Source organism: Culex quinquefasciatus, chromosome 1 (genome assembly GCF_015732765.1).
Source record: "Culex quinquefasciatus strain JHB chromosome 1, VPISU_Cqui_1.0_pri_paternal, whole genome shotgun sequence".
Classification (NCBI taxonomy): Eukaryota; Metazoa; Arthropoda; class Insecta; order Diptera; family Culicidae; genus Culex; species Culex quinquefasciatus.
In genome coordinates, this window is record NC_051861.1 from 17,732,660 (window position 1) to 17,751,499 (window position 18,840).

The following is an 18,840-nucleotide window of genomic DNA, read 5'->3' on the forward strand; positions in this document are numbered from 1 at the left end:
TTGTTGGAATTTCCCAGCGTTCTGCAATACAAACAGCAATGCATACATAAAATTATTCAGTGTAGTCTTTATTCCTTCAAACACATATTACACGCACTAAAATTTTTCCTAATTCCTAACGGTCGCCCTAATCCAGTCCATGTACGCGAGCACCCTCGAGTAAACTCCGGGCCAATCCTCGAGTCCACAGCGATTCCCGAACGACACCACACCCTCCAGCGTCCAAACCTTCTGCAGCTTCATCAACGGACCGCCCGAATCTCCGTGGCACGAGTCCTTGGCAAAGTCCCCACCGGCGCACAGCTGCTTCGACGTAATGTCCGCCTTCTTCGTGGCAAACTTGGCCCGACACCGGTCCTGGTCGTACACCTTGATGCCCAGCTTCTGTTTGATTGGGCTACGGCTGCCCTTCAGCGTGCGCCCGAATCCGGTTACAAAGTTCACGTCACCGGCCACCGAACTCCTAAAGTCCGGCAGCGGCAAACAGACTGGCTGGATGAAGTCCGTGTACAGGACGTCCCGGGCCATCCGCAGCAGCGCAATGTCGTTCACCTTGCTCAGTTCGTCGTACTCTGGGTGGGGGATCTTCTCCTCAAGTGCCACGTCCACCGGTGGATCCGCACAAATCTTCTCGCCGTCCTGTTCAATGCAGTCGATCTCGGTCGTGGTGTCGTACTCGCCCAACCGGACGCTGATTCTACAAGTGAAAAGAAACTGCTTATCAAGAAGTGCTACCAAATTACATCGATTCAACTTACAGCGTTCCCTCCTTCTTCTCGACCTCCCCGACCACGCAGTGGGCCGCCGTGACCACGTACCGGTTGTTGACCAGCGAACCTCCACAGCTGAACTTGCGCTCGCCCCGGAAGTTCTCGTACTCAAGCATGGCCAACCATGGAAACTCGTCAATGTCGGCGTCCTCGCCGCCGTAGATCCTCATCCCGATGCTGATTCCGCACTCGTTCCGTCTCGGGTCGGGAAGCACTCCGCCCGCTACCTCACCACGCGGCGTCGGATCAACGGCGGTGGCGTCCGTCGTCGAGATGACCGGTGGTGGGTACGCTGTCGTAGGCTGGCCAACGGTCCCGGACGGGCGGACGGCCTTGTCCGGGCAGCACACAAACGGTTGCCGGCCGGACGTGGCCCCGGTGCACACCGAAAGCCGCAGGAAGTCACGCTCCTCCCAGGTCAGCAACCGGTCGCCGAAGAAGGCCAGCATACTCGGGCAGTCGTGGATCGACACGCAAAGGCCGTTCTTGCGCGTTGGGGTCATGCATTCTGGAGGCGGAAGGTGACAACAGGTTAGTTTTTCATAAAAATCACAGGAATTTTTGCCAGTGTTGAAGATATAGGGAGCGTTCTTATATGACATAATTCTTGGTCACCGTTGCACCTCTTCAAAAGGATCATACCAAATTTTCAGAATGTAAATGTTCTTCTGAAATCAAATGGGGAGAAAAATTGTAGCTGTCCCAAGTTGTCCTGTCCTAGAATTTACAGATCCTTTAAATCTCGATAACAATAACATCCGAAACCATCTCTTTGACAAATAAGAGAATAATCTGGTCAAAACGTTATGAGATTTAGAAAGTAAACTAGAATTAAAAAAACCCAACGATGTGAACATGGGAAATATGGAATACCAAAATGCAGTTGTTTTGACTACTCTTCCCAAAAACAAATCGTGTTATCACTATTTCAAGGTTAAGCATAAACCGTCCAAACCAAACTCTTCACATTTCACACATGTTCGGCTTTTCGCACTCTTCATAAGCCCCTTCTGGACGCTCTCACTATCAACACTGTGGCTCGATCGCGAATTGGGTAATGTGTTCAACGCAGCTAGCTCAAGGTCGTTTCTTGGGGTAAACCCCGCGTTGAATGCTACCGGTATTGGCGACGTATCGGTTTCGATTGTAACCGGTTTGAAAATCCTCATGGTCATTGCCTTTGCGGTTGTAACCTTTGGGAACTTACTCTGCTGCAGGGAACCAGGAATCAACGCCAGCAGTCCCAGTAGAACTCCAACTCGTGCGACCCGGAGGATCATCTCAAAACTTGAGTCAACTGATAACGGCTTGGAACTTAGTCTACAATCACACACAACATTCGAGATGGCAAGAAGAAGCCGACCGATTCGTACGGGAGATGAAACCTAACTGAGCTTGGACTTCAAGATCGTTGAGGCGACAGTTTGCTGACAACAACGGATCGTGAAGTTCATCAATCCGGTTCTCGCGATGAGCGGGTTCGGCTTTATCACACTCTCGGGACAAGTTCTTGGTCAACCTGTACGTAGCAGTCATGGTCTCGTGTTGCAAATTGATGTAAACTTAATTTGATGCAAATGTTTGTTGTTGCATGTTTTTTTTGTGATTGATTTTTTTCTGCACAGAAATAAAAATCATGGTAATATTACATCTGGGAAGGGGTACATCTTTTATGTCAGAAAAAAGGTGTAATTTTACCTCTGGAAATGTGTAATTTTACCACTTTTCTGTTGTAATGTCACTTTTTAAGTCTAAATTGAGGTAAAATTACATCATAAGAGAGGTAATATTCAACCTTCCAAAATTAAAGCTTCCAAATTTACATTATTTTTTTCTGTGTGTTTTCGTTGAATCTCACCAAGTATAAAAAAAATAATTAGTTAAAAATTAATCCAATGATAACTGATAATGCTGTAGCTCCATAACACTAGTTTATACGTTAAAACAATATTATTATGCTTAGTACAAGAGAACGTTAAGTAGGCAATGCGGAGAAGAAGCAGTTATGTGTTTTCCTAACTTATGCCGTTTCTCTGCTACTGCGGTGATCGATGAAATGTTGCTGCAAACAGGTTTTTTCGTGATGGATTTACCTAAGAGTCGTTTTAATGGTTTTTCCATCAGCTGTAATTTATAAAATCTTACATTTTTTTTCCATTTCATTGCTAACAAAAATCCACTCTGAACTTGAAATTTTAACAAATCAACAACAAATAAAAAAAAAACAAATTAACAAATTAACAAATTAACAAATTAACAAATTAACAAATTAACAAATTAACAAATTAACAAATTAACAAATTAACAAATTAACAAATTAACAAATTAACAAATTAACAAATTAACAAATTAACAAATTTACAAATTAACAAATTTACAAATTAACAAATTAACAAATTTACAAATTAACAAATTAACAAATTAACAAATTAACAAATTAACAAATTAACAAATTAACAAATTAACAAATTAACAAATTAACAAATTAACAAATTAACAAATTAACAAATTAACAAATTAACAAATTAACAAATTAACAAATTAACAAATTAACAAATTAACAAATTAACAAATTAACAAATTAACAAATTAACAAATTAACAAATTAACAAATTAACAAATTAACAAATTAACAAATTAACAAATTAACAAATTAACAAATTAACAAATTAACAAATTAACAAATTAACAAATTAACAAATTAACAAATTAACAAATTAACAAATTAACAAATTAACAAATTAACAAATTAACAAATTAACAAATTAACAAATTAACAAATTAACAAATTAACAAATTAACAAATTAACAAATTAACAAATTAACAAATTAACAAATTAACAAATTAACAAATTAACAAATTAACAAATTAACAAATTAACAAATTAACAAATTAACAAATTAACAAATTAACAAATTAACAAAGTAACAAATTAACAAATTAACAAATTAACAAATTAACAAATTAACAAATTAACAAATTAACAAATTAACAAATTAACAAATTAACAAATTAACAAATTAACAAATTAACAAATTAACAAATTAACAAATTAACAAATTAACAAATTAACAAATTAACAAATTAACAAATTAACAAATTAACAAATTAACAAATTAACAAATTAACAAATTAACAAATTAACAAATTAACAAATTAACAAATTAACAAATTAACAAATTAATAAATTAACAAATTAACAAATTAACAAATTACAAATTAACAAATTAACAAATTAACAAATTAACAAATTAACAAATTAACAAATTAACAAATTAATCAAATAACAACAACAAATTTTGGAAGGAATTCTTTACCGCGACTATTTGCCTTTGTGGTCGTCATGACTCAGCAAAAATGATATAAATCTCAAGCCGAACATTAATAACATGGCAGGATACATGCAGTTTATTTTCTGAATGATTGCAACACTGTTACTGCTGCAAAGGCTTACAATTTCCGCATATTTATCACTTTACAATATTGTAAATTTATCAACAAAGAAGGCAATTTACTTTCGCGTTAAACTTGATAAAGGGGGATCCCCGTAGAAGATTCCTTTCCATTCTTTTCACAGATTATCGTTCGGGAGTGTTTCTGGAAAGATTTTACTCGTTAATTTAATTTTGAAATCAACCGTTAAAATCAACAACCTGTGGATCACCCCGGAAGAAAGCACAATTAACTGCTGTTTAAACAATTATTTGTGAAGAGTCCCGCAACAACAACAGCAACAACAAAAAAAACCCTCATGAAGTTTGGCTTCATGCCAAATTAACGGCCGGCAAACCAAAAAGCTACCTCGTCCAACATTTCTGCACCGGCTTTAGCCGATGGTTAGGAACAGAATTAATCGTCAATTTTGATCAGCCAGTGAAGAAGTCACGTACGCCATCAACAGAGTTAGAAAAAAAGTAGCATTTCAGCAAAGTGTTAATTTCCATTAAACGAGCTTAACATTAATTTTAACTCTGCTGCATCTGCTGTAGGGCACGCCAAAATAGATCTTAATTAAGGGAAATTGAAAAACTTTTTTCCAACCTCAAACCGTCATAAATTACTACCAACTGTGAAATTATTAAGAAGTCGAGCAAAAAAACAACCCAGAGCACAATCTATCTCTGATCAGTTGTTCATTTAAGTCGCGAACAAATTTTCACTCTAATTTCCCCAGCCTGTTTGGTGGAAAATTGATAAAAGCACTCCGAAAAAAAAACTCTTTTGAATAAGCGAGAATCGTTTTTTTTTTCTTCCTTCTAAATGCTGTTTTCTCCGATTGTGGCCAAGATTTATGGTTTTTAAAGTCTGCGAAAAAAAGTCATTCCAGGTTTTTTTTTCTCTAACTTTTAAAAGGGGGAAGTGAAAGGGTTTCACGCCGCCGTGTGTCTCCTTGGTGCGTGGTGTGAAATTTATGGCACTTTGTTAGAACTGTGTGTGTGTTTTTTGCTTTGTGAATTGTTTTCTAATTCACCAGGAGCACTGGTAAGTTAATTTCCGCGCTTTCTCAGCATATCTTTTGATGATGGAGGGTGATGATTTATGTTTTATTTTTCGTTCAACAATTATTTGTTAGTAATGAAATTGGGAATTTGTCTTGTCTTACTGCTGTTTTCTGAGTTTCAAGAGATTTTTGTACACTAGTACACAGATATAATTATTTTTAAGATTATTCGAAAATTATAGCCGAGTTTAAAAAAAACATTTTTGGGTTAATATCAGGCCTGACAGGGTTGAGTTTTTTTTGGTACGCAAGAACCCTTATATCTAACTTTCTGGTGTTGAGTCTATCAAATTCAAGCTCCTGAGCCAAGATAATGAAAAAATCTGATCAATAAATGTGGAATATTACATCTTTTTAAGTAATATTACCAAAAATTGTTTAAAAATGTGAACCTGATGAAAATCTTGTGTTATCTTGTGTGTAAAGGGTGATAAATATATAATTTATGGTCATCCACTGGCTCAATTCATTGGGGATAATTAGGCATCTGTGTTGTCTGTGCACAGACAACATCACATGTGATGTTAAGCCAAATCGCTTAAGGTGTATGGGTCGCTGTAGTAGGGGTGCCCAACCTTTCGGCTCTACGGGTCAGATTTGATTTAACTGAAGCAGTCTTGAATTAATTTTTGGTAATGAATAAAAAAATAATTAAAAAATTGTGTAGAAAACAATCTTGATTTAATGAAAATTAAGATAACTCAATGAATGTACTGATCTTGAATTAAATTGTATGGTGATTGTTTTTATCGATTGCTACTATTTACCCTGATATCAATAATTCTTCAACAATATTTCAAAATGCAATTTTTGAAGTTTGAACAATAATATGTGTTCCCAGTTTGGAATTAGTTTGGAATTAATTTTTGAAATATTTTAAAACGCTTTCAAACAAACAACAAATTACATGTAGGATAACATATACTGAACAATTTTCAATTCGTTATCCTCAAATTTTATTAAAAATATTGAAGTTTATGAAGAAATATATCTGGCTCCTCAATTTATCAACTAATTAAGAGTTTTTTTATTTCAAAAAAATAATTGCAACGATTTTTAATTAATTTTCTTTAAATATATATTTTTTTAAATTATTTCAAGCTAAACTTTTTGCTGAAAAGTTGTTCTGAAAATAAATCTTATTTAAGATTAAATATTTTTTTTAAATATCACTTTCATCAAATTCATACTTTAATTTAAAGTAAACGCAGTAAAAACTGATTAAAAAATTATGTTTAAAGTTCTTTTTGTACGTTTGAAGCTTACATTAAATTTTCTTTGGTTTTTTTCTCATTTGTACGAAACAGATAATTTTATTTTCTTTTTATAGTATTTTTGTTACTGCAATTTTTTCAGTTATTTTTAATTTGATTCTGGAAATAAAATTAATTTAGAAATCATTAGTATCAGCGAGTTCATCAAGAAGAAAAAATCCGAAGGGAGTATGGCCCTCCTCTCTCGTGCACGAAAGATCGATAAAAAGAATCTAAAAAAATCATTGTCTTGACTATTCGGCGAAAAATCTTTTTCACTGCTACACTTGCAAGTGTAACGTCACACGTTGAGAAATTACCAGTCACATTTTGTAGATTGGTAATGTGTGTAAACAAAGTGAAATGAATATTATTAAGTGGTGCTGACAAGGAAATTCATTAAAAATCATCAGCAGATTGATTTTCTTGGAGAATTCCAGGATCGATTTTCTTTTGCGTGATTTGCCTCCTCTTTCTTTGGCGGGTAAAGAAAGTTCGCAAGCGAAAATGATTTTTTGCGATTATTCCATCCCTGATAAGTATTAATTTCAAGTAAAAATAATGTTTTCAATTAATTTGGATCACAAATCTGCATTGAAAAAAGAAAGGAATTAAATAATTCGTCGAATTAGCAACATTTGATTGCTAAAGCATAAAAAACAAATAAATCTTACTTTTTAAATTTTTGATATAAACTGTGAAAATTTGTTCTCAACCATATTATTTCGTTCAAACACTAAAATTATTTGTAAAATATCTCATGAACAGCCTGAAGGGCCAGTCATCGAACTATTTATAAACTCGTCACGAGCCAGATGAAATAGGGACGTGGCGTTACATCGTGCTGCCACCTGGTTTTTTAAGTGCAAGAAGGGAAAAGTGTCATCGCCTAAAAATAGACGGCGTCCTATCTCACCCAGCAAAATAAAGTCGATAAAGTAGTTGGTTTCGATGAGAAAAGGTGGAAAACGTGGTCTAAAAATAGCGACGCCATCCTCCTATGGCTTCGCGGGCCGGACACAGATAAGTATTTCTAAAATGAATAATAACTTTTCTGTATCACCTCGGATAGCTTTCGACTCTTCGTAAAATTTCAGAAAGTTACATTTCACTTATTAAAAAAAGAAATCAACGATTTGTTTTCCTCCCATGCATTTTTTCAAAAATTCCCATGCAAACTGCATCTTTCAATAGCGACCCCTAAACATCGGTTAAGGTTGCCTAAGGAATCGAGTCAGGGGGTGTCACACAGAATTTTGAAAAATTTCCCATTGTTGTTGACACCGTTGTGGATATTCTCCAATAAAATAAAACGGAATCTATATTCTTAAACACAACCCGGAAATCGCATGCTATATGTACAAGAAGAGAACCGCACCGTTTCTCCACACAAGCTTTGGGATTAAAATTTTCCCACATTTTGAACATCCTAGAACAGGTTTAGCTAATGTTTCCCAAAACTTTTCTTCGTACGACAGAACCGTTTCAACTGTAGTATTCACTTCAAAACAGTTACTTTCACCATTCGCACAAGTCAGTACCTACCACCCGGTGCCTCGTTCCACCCCCGATCCGGTTTCGGCGTCTTAGCCCAGTAATTCGACCACCGGTCAAAGCTGCTTATCCGATCGATGTACGCATCCGAATTTGGACCGTGTCCATCATTATCGCTGGGAAACCGGAACCTCGTTCCGATCAGCTCTTCCGCCCCCGAAGGATGGTTTTGGTGACCCAGGGCTGCCCCGGCCAGGAGCCCCAACTGGATCCACATGAGCACCTCAAAAAGTGCCATAATTCACGAGAGCGAACAAAACCGTTCGAACAACCACCGGACGAGGACGCGAGTCACGAGCTACTGATCACTTCCAAGTTTTTCGGCCAAACACCTGAGCCAGTGCGTTGTTCAGAACAGTGATTCGTTCCAGACTGCACAGACAAACAGATGTAAAGCGCGTTTTTGTTTTTCCTATTTTCATAATGTCAATGAAACGGCGGAAATTTTTTGTTAACCCAAATCGAAAAAAAGTTCAACAAGTTGCGTCTGATTGTCTATGCGGGCCGAAAAGTCCCCTCAAGTGTGCGATTTGCGACGAATTGACGACCGGCTTGCCGACGACGACGACGAGCCGGTACCCAATTAAGATCGGTCTGGATCAGCCGGCCAAGAGAATTAAGTGAGCTGAATGAATGAATGACGGCGGGGGTTTTTGCGGACGATCAACCGAAGGTATTCACGTATACATACGATGATTTGAGGAAGTCCGAAGAAAGAATGTTTGGCCTGATCGGATACAAATTCGCTACCCGTCGTTAGTCATACGAATGGGTAACTCGTTGGAAGGTAGTTTGTTGACTTAAATTTGGAGGTGTTTATTTTTAACGTGTTAATTTGTTAAAAGTACATTGTGAGATGTTCAGCATTTCCTTACTGATTAAATCATGTTTAAATACATAACTGAAATTAACTGGTTTTATACAATACAAGTTTGGATTCAGAAACCGATCACTTCTAAGACATTCTTACCCAATTCCCAATTCCCGCATGCTATTTGGAACGTGTTATGCGAAATATTGATATTCAAAACATCTTTAATTGACACAACACAGTATAATCACAGACAATAGACGTAGCAAATTCAGAGCCAACAGGTATCTTTATCAGAAAACTCGAAATGTTAAACAATAACTAGCCTTTCCAGCTATCGTTTAACACTGCGGGTTTTTTTTAAATAGATCTATCGGCTCGAAATATGCAAAACAGTTCTGGCAATCAAAATGCTTGTGCGCCTTTTTCAAATGTTGCTCCAGAAATCTCCTCTGCATTCTCGAAACCAAAACGTCTGTTGTCTGTGGTATAACGAATCAATGTTTATATCAGCAATTTTGACAACGATTTGATATCGCACCTACCAGTAACAATAATCGTCCAGTTGTTTTAACTGTGTATTTTAGGGTGTGTCTCGAACCTGTTGGGTTTAAAAAATTGCAAATAAGACGGCGCCGTGTCCCGAACCGGATTTTGTGGGAGTGATTAATTAAAGATGATTAGTCTAAGCTGCTGGTTTTAATGCGGTTGTTGAATGATGATGACCGAAGCTCAGGGTACGTCAGTGTTGCGAATAACTGAATAATTTCAATAATTTTTATTGGCGCTCAGCATGGTTGCTGGAATTCGAAGTTTTGCTTGGCTGAATAATATGAAGTGAAACAAAAATCAAAAGCTTTTTGGTTGGTATGTATTTTTTATGGTGCACTGAATCAGTACTATTATTACAAGTTTTAAGATAGGTTTCTTTGTCAAATAAGCTTGTGTTGATCTATTTTTGAAACGATTTTAAGTTTTATTTCTGTATTTCATTTATATTAGCATTCAACAATTATTCCATTTTGAGCTGCTACAAGTTTTATTAACCAAATTAAGAGTATTTAGGAAATATTCCATTCTATTTTCCAAATGGAACTTGGATTTTTAAGCAATTATTTAGTACTGCCTTATATAGGTTCCATAAACCGAAATTTCTTTGAATTATACTGAATTTCGTCGCTAGATGTTCAATCAAACCTCGAATAGATTTGTTTTATCCACCGTTTTCGAATGTTGCTTCAGATTTTTAAATAGAAGAAAATTTACCAAACTGTTCAATAATGATCGAAATCAAGCTTGATTGTAATCAAAAATTGATTTTCTGATGATACTGATCAACATTTTAATTGTATAATCACTTAAAGGGGTTACATACATGTAAATTGGCAAAAATGTTAAGGGTTGGTATGAGCACACACAAAAAAATAAATTTGTTTTCAGCGCACTAAATTAAAATTTTCAATTATTACCAACCTAAATTTTAAGACATTTGGTTGCATCGTTGCCGAGATACGGCTATTTGAAGTTAGCAGTTTTAAAAAACTAGTGCCACGATATCTCAACACTGCTTTGGCCAAATCGGATCAATTTTAGTGAAGACTCACTAAACTTGTCCCGTGTGCATGACGAAGGCCGATTTTGATAAGGTTCATTTAAAAAACAAAAATTCTGTTTTTCATATAAAAAGTCAACAGTTTTTTATTTTTATAATGTTTTACCTAAATTAAAAAAAAGGGGCTCGTCATGCACACGAGACATGTCTTCAGAATTCTCATTCAAGATTTCAGCTAATTTGGTCGCCACCCCATCTCGAGATATTGTGGCACCCGTTAATCAAATCGGTGTTTCAAGAAAAACGCTCACGAAGTTTGACAGATCGCTTTGCGCTTCGCAAATCTTTAAACTTAAATTGTCTTCTACTTACTTAAATCATGAAATATCTTTATGAAACTTTCAGGAGTGATTGGAAATCATCTTTTAAAAGGATGTAATAAATAATTGGAAACTTTAAATTTCGAGAGTTTTTTATGTATGTAACGCTTTAACATAACATAAATGTGTATTTCATAAAGAAATAACATAAGCTAACAGCGATGAAAGAATCATCATTAAAAGAAAATGTTCACATCAAAAAAGCCAATTTGTTTTGTTGGTTCACCCATACAAGTCTTGATATCATTTTTGGCAGCTGTTCATACAAACAATAGCCGGGACCGTGCTGTAGGGGTAAGCGTGATTGCCTCTCACCCAGTCGGCCTGGGTTCGATACCAGAAAGTCCCGGTGGCAAATTTTGAGACGAGATTTGTCTGATCACGCCTTCCGTCAGACGGGAAGTAAATGTTGGCCCCGGACTAACCTAGAGGGTTAGGTCGATAGCTCAGTCCAGGTGTAGGAGTCGTCTCCCTGGATCCTGTCCTGGTGGAGTCGCTTGTAGGCAGTTGGACTCACATTCCAAAGGTCGTCAGTTCGAATCCCGGGGTGGATTGAAGCTATGGTGTAAAAAAAGGTTTGCAATTGCCTCAACAATCAAGCCTTCGGGCACCTAGTTTCGAGTAGGAATCTCGCAATCGAGAACACGTAGGCAATGCTGTAGAGCGAATAATTTGATTTTTTTTTTCATACAAACATTGGTATGTAATATTCTAAAATCTGTGACTTTAAAGGAAGGATCGACTTAATTACTTCGGCAAAGTTGTAGGTATTGAAGAGGACTATTCAGAAAAAAACTCGGAATTTTATTTTTCCTTTTTTTAAATTAATTTCTTTCACATAAAAACCTTTTTCCCATGTTTATTTTTTTTGACTTGTTTCATGAGACACCAAACGCAACTTGAGCCCTTCAGATGAATGTTTTATTTGTGTTATTTGGAAAAAATATAAATTTTAGTAAAAATATTTTTAATTCAATTTTCAATCAAAAATCCAATTTGCAACCGAAAAGTACTTCACCGATTTTTGACAAAGTTCACTGTTTTTTTTAAGCTGTTGCCACTTATAGTTAAATTTAAATTGAAGAAATTCCCCTTTTCCGATTTTTTTAAAAGAGCCCATCTGGAGTTTTTTTTAAAGGTCCAATAAACCAAATTTTCAGTTTTTGCTTTTTAGGTGTTTTTAATACCCCCGACACAAGGCGGTTTCAAAAAGACCCAAAAAGCAAAAACTGGAAATTTGGTTTATTGGACCTTTTCAAAAAAAAACTCCAGAATTGTGCTAAAGATGCTCAGAAAATTTTAAATAAGATTGCCGAAGAGACAATGAAGATTTTACCTTTGAGATACAAAAAACTTTCCTGCATTTTCTAATGCGAACACACCAATTTTTTTTAACTGAAATTCAGTGAAGTTTTACTGAATTTTCGTCTACTGAAATTTCAGTAAACGGTTCAGTAATTTAGATTTTACTGAATTCTCAATTATCTGAAATTTTTCACTTTGGTGCGTCAAATTATTTTGCTGAAAATTTAGTAATTTTCTTGTTTGACAGATCATTTGCTAAAGACGCAGCCATCTTGGCTGGTATTTCAGTTATCAACATTTGATTTTGCTTGTCATTGAAAAAACATAAAAAACAACATTTTTCTTACCTTAGATCACAATACAAAATTAAAAAAACACAACATGTTTGAAAGAGGATTCCCTCTCGGCAGCATCCAAACAATAACTCATAAGTGACATTTCAGTTTGACAGATATGCAGTTACTTATTTTTTAGCAATTTTTTTTTTCATTACCGAATTTCCGCAAAAGTCATGATTACTGAATTGCATTCGGTTAATTATTTTGCTGAAATGGCAATCCAAAATTTGCTGTGAATATTTCAGCAACTAATGGTCGAAATTGCAATGTTTGTGATGTTGTTGAATTCGATGATGTTTTAATTTGAAGACGGCATAATAACAACATTTTTCAGTGTTGAAAAATGCAACATTTGTGAAATTTTATGATCCTTTAAAAAAATGAAAATATTAGAATCAGGACAGTTGAATGTTTAGCTATTTTAAAATGTTGGTCTTGATTCGAAAATATTCAAAGTATTTTTTTTAGATGATCACAACATTTCACAAATGTTTTAGTTTTCATAATTAAAAATTTGACCATTAGTTGCAGAGATATTGGCATTAGAAAATTAGGGGATATGCAAGTTTAATATTAAAATGTAAAATCGCTTTAAATCATTTTACATTTTAAGCATGTTGAAGTTCTTAAAATGAGATAAAAACGTAATTTTTCCTTTTCTTGCAAAGCTGACAATCCTAAAACCCTAATCATGTTACCCATTTCCAAGTGTCACACGGATGACTAGATTGCTTTATTTTGTCACATTCTTGCAAAGCACAAAAAGCAACATTCCGCGGGAAAAAACCTCTCTTGGCCTACTTGGATGTGTCCTTTTCGTGTGTAATCCTTCAAGTACTTTCCCTTGGGCGATCCATGCACACATGCTTACTTCAATAAGGAAAAATCCGAGGAAAAAAGCCGAGAAAAACTTTGATATTAAGTGGATGCTGATTAATCTGTTTCCCCCTCCCTTACCATGCGTGTTTTGTCAAGTGTAACGATTTCCACATTACTCGGGAAATAGAGATGGTAGCGTTGAATGGTTGGCTGAAATGTTGCTAAAGAATAGCCCAATTCGAAACCAGACCATTTCTACCACCCCTTCGAAGTACTGATTACAATCATCCCCTAAAACGCAAGGAAAGAGTGGAAGGAAGAAGGGATCATCTAGCTAGGCACATAGTACATGAAAATCGTATGAACATAAATCACAATTAAAAAGGAGGACGCCGCCGCCGCGTGGACTTGTTTCGCTGGACCAATACTGAAGGAGGGGTGCCGGCAAGTTTTGGCGGGAACGTGAATGATGTTTGCTCTAGGACGGGAACCGGAGAACCGTCACCGGCGGAGAGATCAACATTCCGTGACGGAAGAACCCAGCCAGCAGCAGCGCACATGTCGATTCCAGGCGAATGTGTCGCTAATTGAAAACACTTTACTTGATTAGTGTTTGTTTATGCAAAAATGTTTTCATTAATTTCAAGTTTTTAATTAAATTCCGCTGCGCGCTAATGCGCGTCACGACGTTGGTGGATGTTGCAAGATTGATTTGGGGTCGAAGTTAAAAAATGGATTAAAGAGAATGTAATTAATTAATATAGACTGTTAAACAAATCAGCTTAGTATTTTGCAAATATTTTTTTGAAGTTTATGACCCTAGACTCTGACCAAAGTCGAAGGGGGAGCAAAAAAATATAAAACAAATTGAAATAACGAAATAAGGTTTCAAAATTAGAATGAAAAAAGTGGTTTAAATTGCTAACGGACTGGTCCGTTACCCAAGTAGCACTCATAACTTGTCGACTGTTGAATAATAGTTAGATAGCTGTTTTGAACCAACATACGAGAAAAAATGTCAACACTAGTTAAATATCAGTTTTTTTCACTACTTGTATAACTGACTTATGTAACTCATGAGATGTGTGCCATACAAGTGTTAAAACACAGTCAACTTCACTCTTTTCCAACTTTTACACAAAACATAGGGAATATGCACTCGCTCCTAACTCCATCCAATTTGCTGATTTTCATTATTAAAATAATTTTTGTTGGAACACTTTTGATAAAAACTTACTTGCTCACTTCCTATTGAGCTATTTATCACTTTATTTCACTCGAAAACACTTTTTATGAGCTGTAATTGAACGTCAAAGTTCTGATATGCCAAGATGCTGTTCCCTCATCTGGAATGTTTTACTCGAAAACAGTTTGTTGAATAAAAACAATATTGCACTGTTTGTTTCACTGCTTATCTAACATTGTCGTGTGACGGCATCTTCTCAAAAATAGGCGTGGCCAACCATTCTATAAATAACCTTAGGTTTTCTCGCTTTGTTACACAAATGTTATCGGAGAATAGATTATAAAAACTGATGCTCAACATACATATTCAACTTGACATTGCGTGTTGTTAGGTGGTGTAAATTTGTACATGAGGAATTTAGAGTTTCAAAAATGTTTATGTATTGAAGATTGCACTAGTTTTGATTGTTGACCGATTCATTTGTGAACATATCGCTGGTAAAAGCTACAAAAATTATCAGCTTATAGAGATTATGATAGAGAAAACAACAAATCAAAATCATAGCGATTTTCAATATTACTCCGTGGTACGGTTCTCGAAATGACAGTTGAAACGGTTTGTTATAACAAAGTTATATAATGGAGTTATAAAAACTGACTTGAAACAAACTTATATAACTTCAATTCCAATGACAGCATTTGTTCTTTAGCTAACAAAATAGACAGCAACCTTCTTATTGACGATTAGGTCAGCTTATTTACTATGAAGCCCCGTGGAGCAATGCGGAAGAGCGCCTGGACCTGCCATGGAGATAACAACAAGTCTTCGAAGTCGTCGGATTGAATCTTGGGAAAGAGGAAGTTCATCAAAAAAGGAAAATCTAAAAGTTCGCCATGCAGTAAATTTCACACTAATCACATGCGCGCCATGATTGTTTTTTCTTTTTTTTAATTCAATTTAGAATTATTTCAAATAAATCTTGCAGAAGCAAGCGTACTTTTATTATTAGCTTCGTCGTTGATTTAAATTCTAATAAGAAACGTTTGTTTACATGTAAGTTAGTCGACGGTTAGATAGCTGTTTTCAATCTAACTTTCCTTTTCAGTGTGCGCTTTGATTTGACAGCACAGCCGTAAACCACGCCCCTTTTTTTCGTTGAATCTCTTGTTAGATAGCAGAGTGTTGTCAAATACATTTTTACAACTTACTCTGATAACTTGCATCTTTTTCTGGCAAGTTATACAATAAAAAAAAGTGCGCTTTTTCCAGTTCACAGGAGTTGTAGAACAAGTTGTGATAACGAGGCGGATTGGTTATACAACCAGTTAGGAAATACGTTTATCTGACAAAGTGTGTTGCTTGGGTAATCATCAATCTATGGTTTTTTTCTTAGCATTGATGAAAATATTTTTTTAACAACTAACCTACTTGAAAAAAAAACAACTATTTTGTTAAAAACTTCATAAAAATTAAACAAATATAGATATTTCTTAAGTTCAAAATTTTTCACCGTTTTACATTTTTGATAAGATTGTTTAACCCATATCAAAAAAATTCAATTTTCAATTCAATTAGTTTTTATTAGTAAATAATCAATTCACAATTCCGTAATTCTTATAACCTAATAGAGTTTTGGAGTACCTTTCAACTATGATTTGTACTATAGTTCATTTTGATGTAATTGGATATTCTAACAATGGATTTGCCAACAGAAGGAAAAATTATTTTAAAAAAACCTTCTAAATTTGCTAAGGAAAAGGATAGAGATAGAAAAGCTTAAAACTAGATCACAGTTTGTTTTGTCTTTTGACGTCGAAAAACTTCGCTGCACAAGGCAGCTTATCCGTTGTAGATATACTTCATCATAAGCTCACTCAGAGCTTGGAATTGTTCTGCCTTGTTCCGGCAGGCACGAAAGCGCGTGAGCATCTCTCCAGCAAGAGCGAAAAACTCGGGAAGCGTGAAGAGATCATCTCCGGTAACGTCTGCTTGTCCCGGTGAAGTACCGCTCCCAGAAGCGACTACTCTAGCGTACGAACCTCCCCAACCGGGAGGGAACGCTGGGTTGGTCGGTGGAACCGCTCCGCCGCCAGCTGCTGCAGCGTTCGTGCTCGAAGTCTTTGGAGGTTGGCGGGACGCTGGCGCTTTCTTCTTCTTGTCCTGCTCCTCGAGGTACTTTTTCCGCGCGGCACAGCCACGGAAATTCGCCGTGTGGTTTCCACCACAGTTCGCACACTTGACGCGCGCTTTGTGCTGCTGGGCGTTTTCCCCCAGCTGGTCTTTCCGCGGAAGATTGCACCTTTCGGTGAAGTGGGTCTCACCGCACTTAACGCACCGGGGCGGAAGATTACAGTTTCTTGAACCGTGCCCGAATTTTTGACAGCGGTGGCATTGCGCTGCGTCGGTCGGATTCTTCGTGTAGAATCGCCACGTCACGAAGAAGCCGTCCAGTGCTTTGATCTGCCGTAGGTCCTGGATTTTGACCGACCCACGATCGAAGTACAGGAGGTACAATGTGTACGTACCTGTCACCGTTGTCGATTTCGAGAGCACCTTAACCTCTCGAGGCTTAACCTTGACGCCCGACAGGTGTTCTTCCAGGTCGGAGATCGGGCGGTCCGGATATCCCTGAAGGACGATCTTCACTGGGACCTTCTCTGCTGGGTCAAATGTGAAGAATTTGAAGTTTCGCAACTTCAACTTCTTCACTACCAAGTCGAAATTCTGTTTTTATGCGTAATCACTTGCACCGAAGTTTTACTAATTTTAAGACAATATTGGAGTCCCTCAAGCAACTCGTCAACATCGTCCGCCAACGTATCCAAAACAAAAATTGGAGGTGGTCGTCGTTCCTTCGGAGAGTTACACTTTTTCTGCTTTCCTTGCTTGCGCGCAAGTTCATCATCGTCATCGTCGTCGCCAGCACTGCTGCTGTCACTGGCGGTGTTGTTTTCTTCTCCACTCAGCATCTCAAATTCGTTGCTGGTGGGAACGTTGGAAGTGGTTGTTGTCGTAGTACTGGTGGACTGCTGCTGCTGCTGCTGGTCGGAAGTACTTCCGGATGCCCGGGTCGATTGTCTCGTCCGTACTGGGGACTCACGTGGACGGTATGACACGTGTAAAAAAGAAGGATCGGTGACGTCACCGGGCACGCTCCCGTGCGCGATGGCGGTCGATGCGGCGTTGGTATGTTTACCTTTCTGCACTCTGCCGGTAGATGAACTTCGCGGGTTTTCGAGGCCGCACTCGAACTGCCACGGCCACGGCCGGCCCTTGGCATGCTGGAGCAGCAAACTCGCGGGTAAACACTGTTAATTACGGCGAAAAAATCGAAAAGTTTGAGGAGCTCCGAACAGTTGACTGTTGCTGGCTGGTGTTGCCAGTCCCGATGATATCAAAAAAAAAAAAAAAAATTAAAAATCAAACTTCTTAAAAGGTTTGCCCACATTAAGTGCTTTGCAATTTTAACGTCTAGAATGTACCTAAATAAAATAAAATGTGACTATTTTGTCTGTTTTTCACCATTCAATAATGCTCAGTTTTGAGCAGTTTTGACAAAATTGCAAGTTTTGGAGTGTTTTAAACTTTGTTTGATTGATAATTTGATTAATTATAACTGAAAAGAATTTCCATTTCCAGAACAAAATTGATGACGTTGAGGGTTAAAAAAGTTAAAAAAGCAACCAATTTGCTTCATGGTGTCCACGAAAGACAAACGCCCTCAGTTATACAACCCGCATGTTTGCAAAAAAAAACCCACATCGAATATAACGAAACATTTCCATCTGTCCCGAAGGTATTTGCCAAGACTACGTATCCAAAACCGACGACCACTATCACTTTGCTGGACATGGTCCACAGAAACAACAAACAGAATAAGGGTTTTTTTCAGATTCTTATCACAGACAAGTGGATTTGAGACTTAGTTACAGAATACCAGATGACATTTTAAGAATTTTGGAATAATTCTTCAAAGATTTTGTTCTGAGGGAAATTCAGCTGCAAACGCCTTCATTTCTGCAGCCCATACTACCAAAGCAAATAAATTAAGTCACAGTAGAGGCCTCATCCAAACTGGTTTCGACTCACAATTTATACCGGTTACTTCCTGTGTCTACCACCAGAGAGCTCAATAAATCTGTGCCAACGATTTCGTTTTGTTTCACCACATAAGTTTCGTCCCGCTGGAACAGCGACCAAACAGCCCCCGGCGGGCCCAGGGAAGCTTCCTTAGATTCCGGGGTTTCCGGCCCGAGAGCGTCTCGTTTAATCGTCCCGCTGCGTGTTTTATATCCACTTTTGGCTTGTGTGTTATGCTACATTTGTAGAAAATCTCATAAAAATACACGCACGCATCCCCCCGTAACGAA

At 37.0% G+C, this 18,840-nt stretch overlaps 1 protein-coding gene across 2 annotated transcripts; it reads right to left on the bottom strand.

Moving 5' to 3' along the window:
• Nucleotides 1-43: 43 nt before the first annotated feature.
• LOC6035433 (serine protease 7) lies at nt 44-8,371 on the bottom strand. Of its 2 annotated transcripts, none has more exons than XM_001845570.2 (3): nt 8,071-8,371; nt 759-1,278; nt 44-697 (listed from the first exon to the last, which is right to left on the bottom strand). In XM_001845570.2, the coding sequence occupies exons 1-3, from the start codon at nt 8,315-8,317 to the stop codon at nt 109-111; spliced, it is 1,356 nt and encodes a 451-aa protein (XP_001845622.2). In that variant the 5' UTR covers nt 8,318-8,371; the 3' UTR covers nt 44-108. The 2 variants fall into 2 exon arrangements, with proteins under 2 accessions (XP_001845622.2, XP_038112200.1); XM_038256272.1 differs by lacking the exon at nt 8,071-8,371 and adding an exon at nt 1,978-2,169.
• Between the last annotated feature and the right edge of the window lie 10,469 nt (nt 8,372-18,840).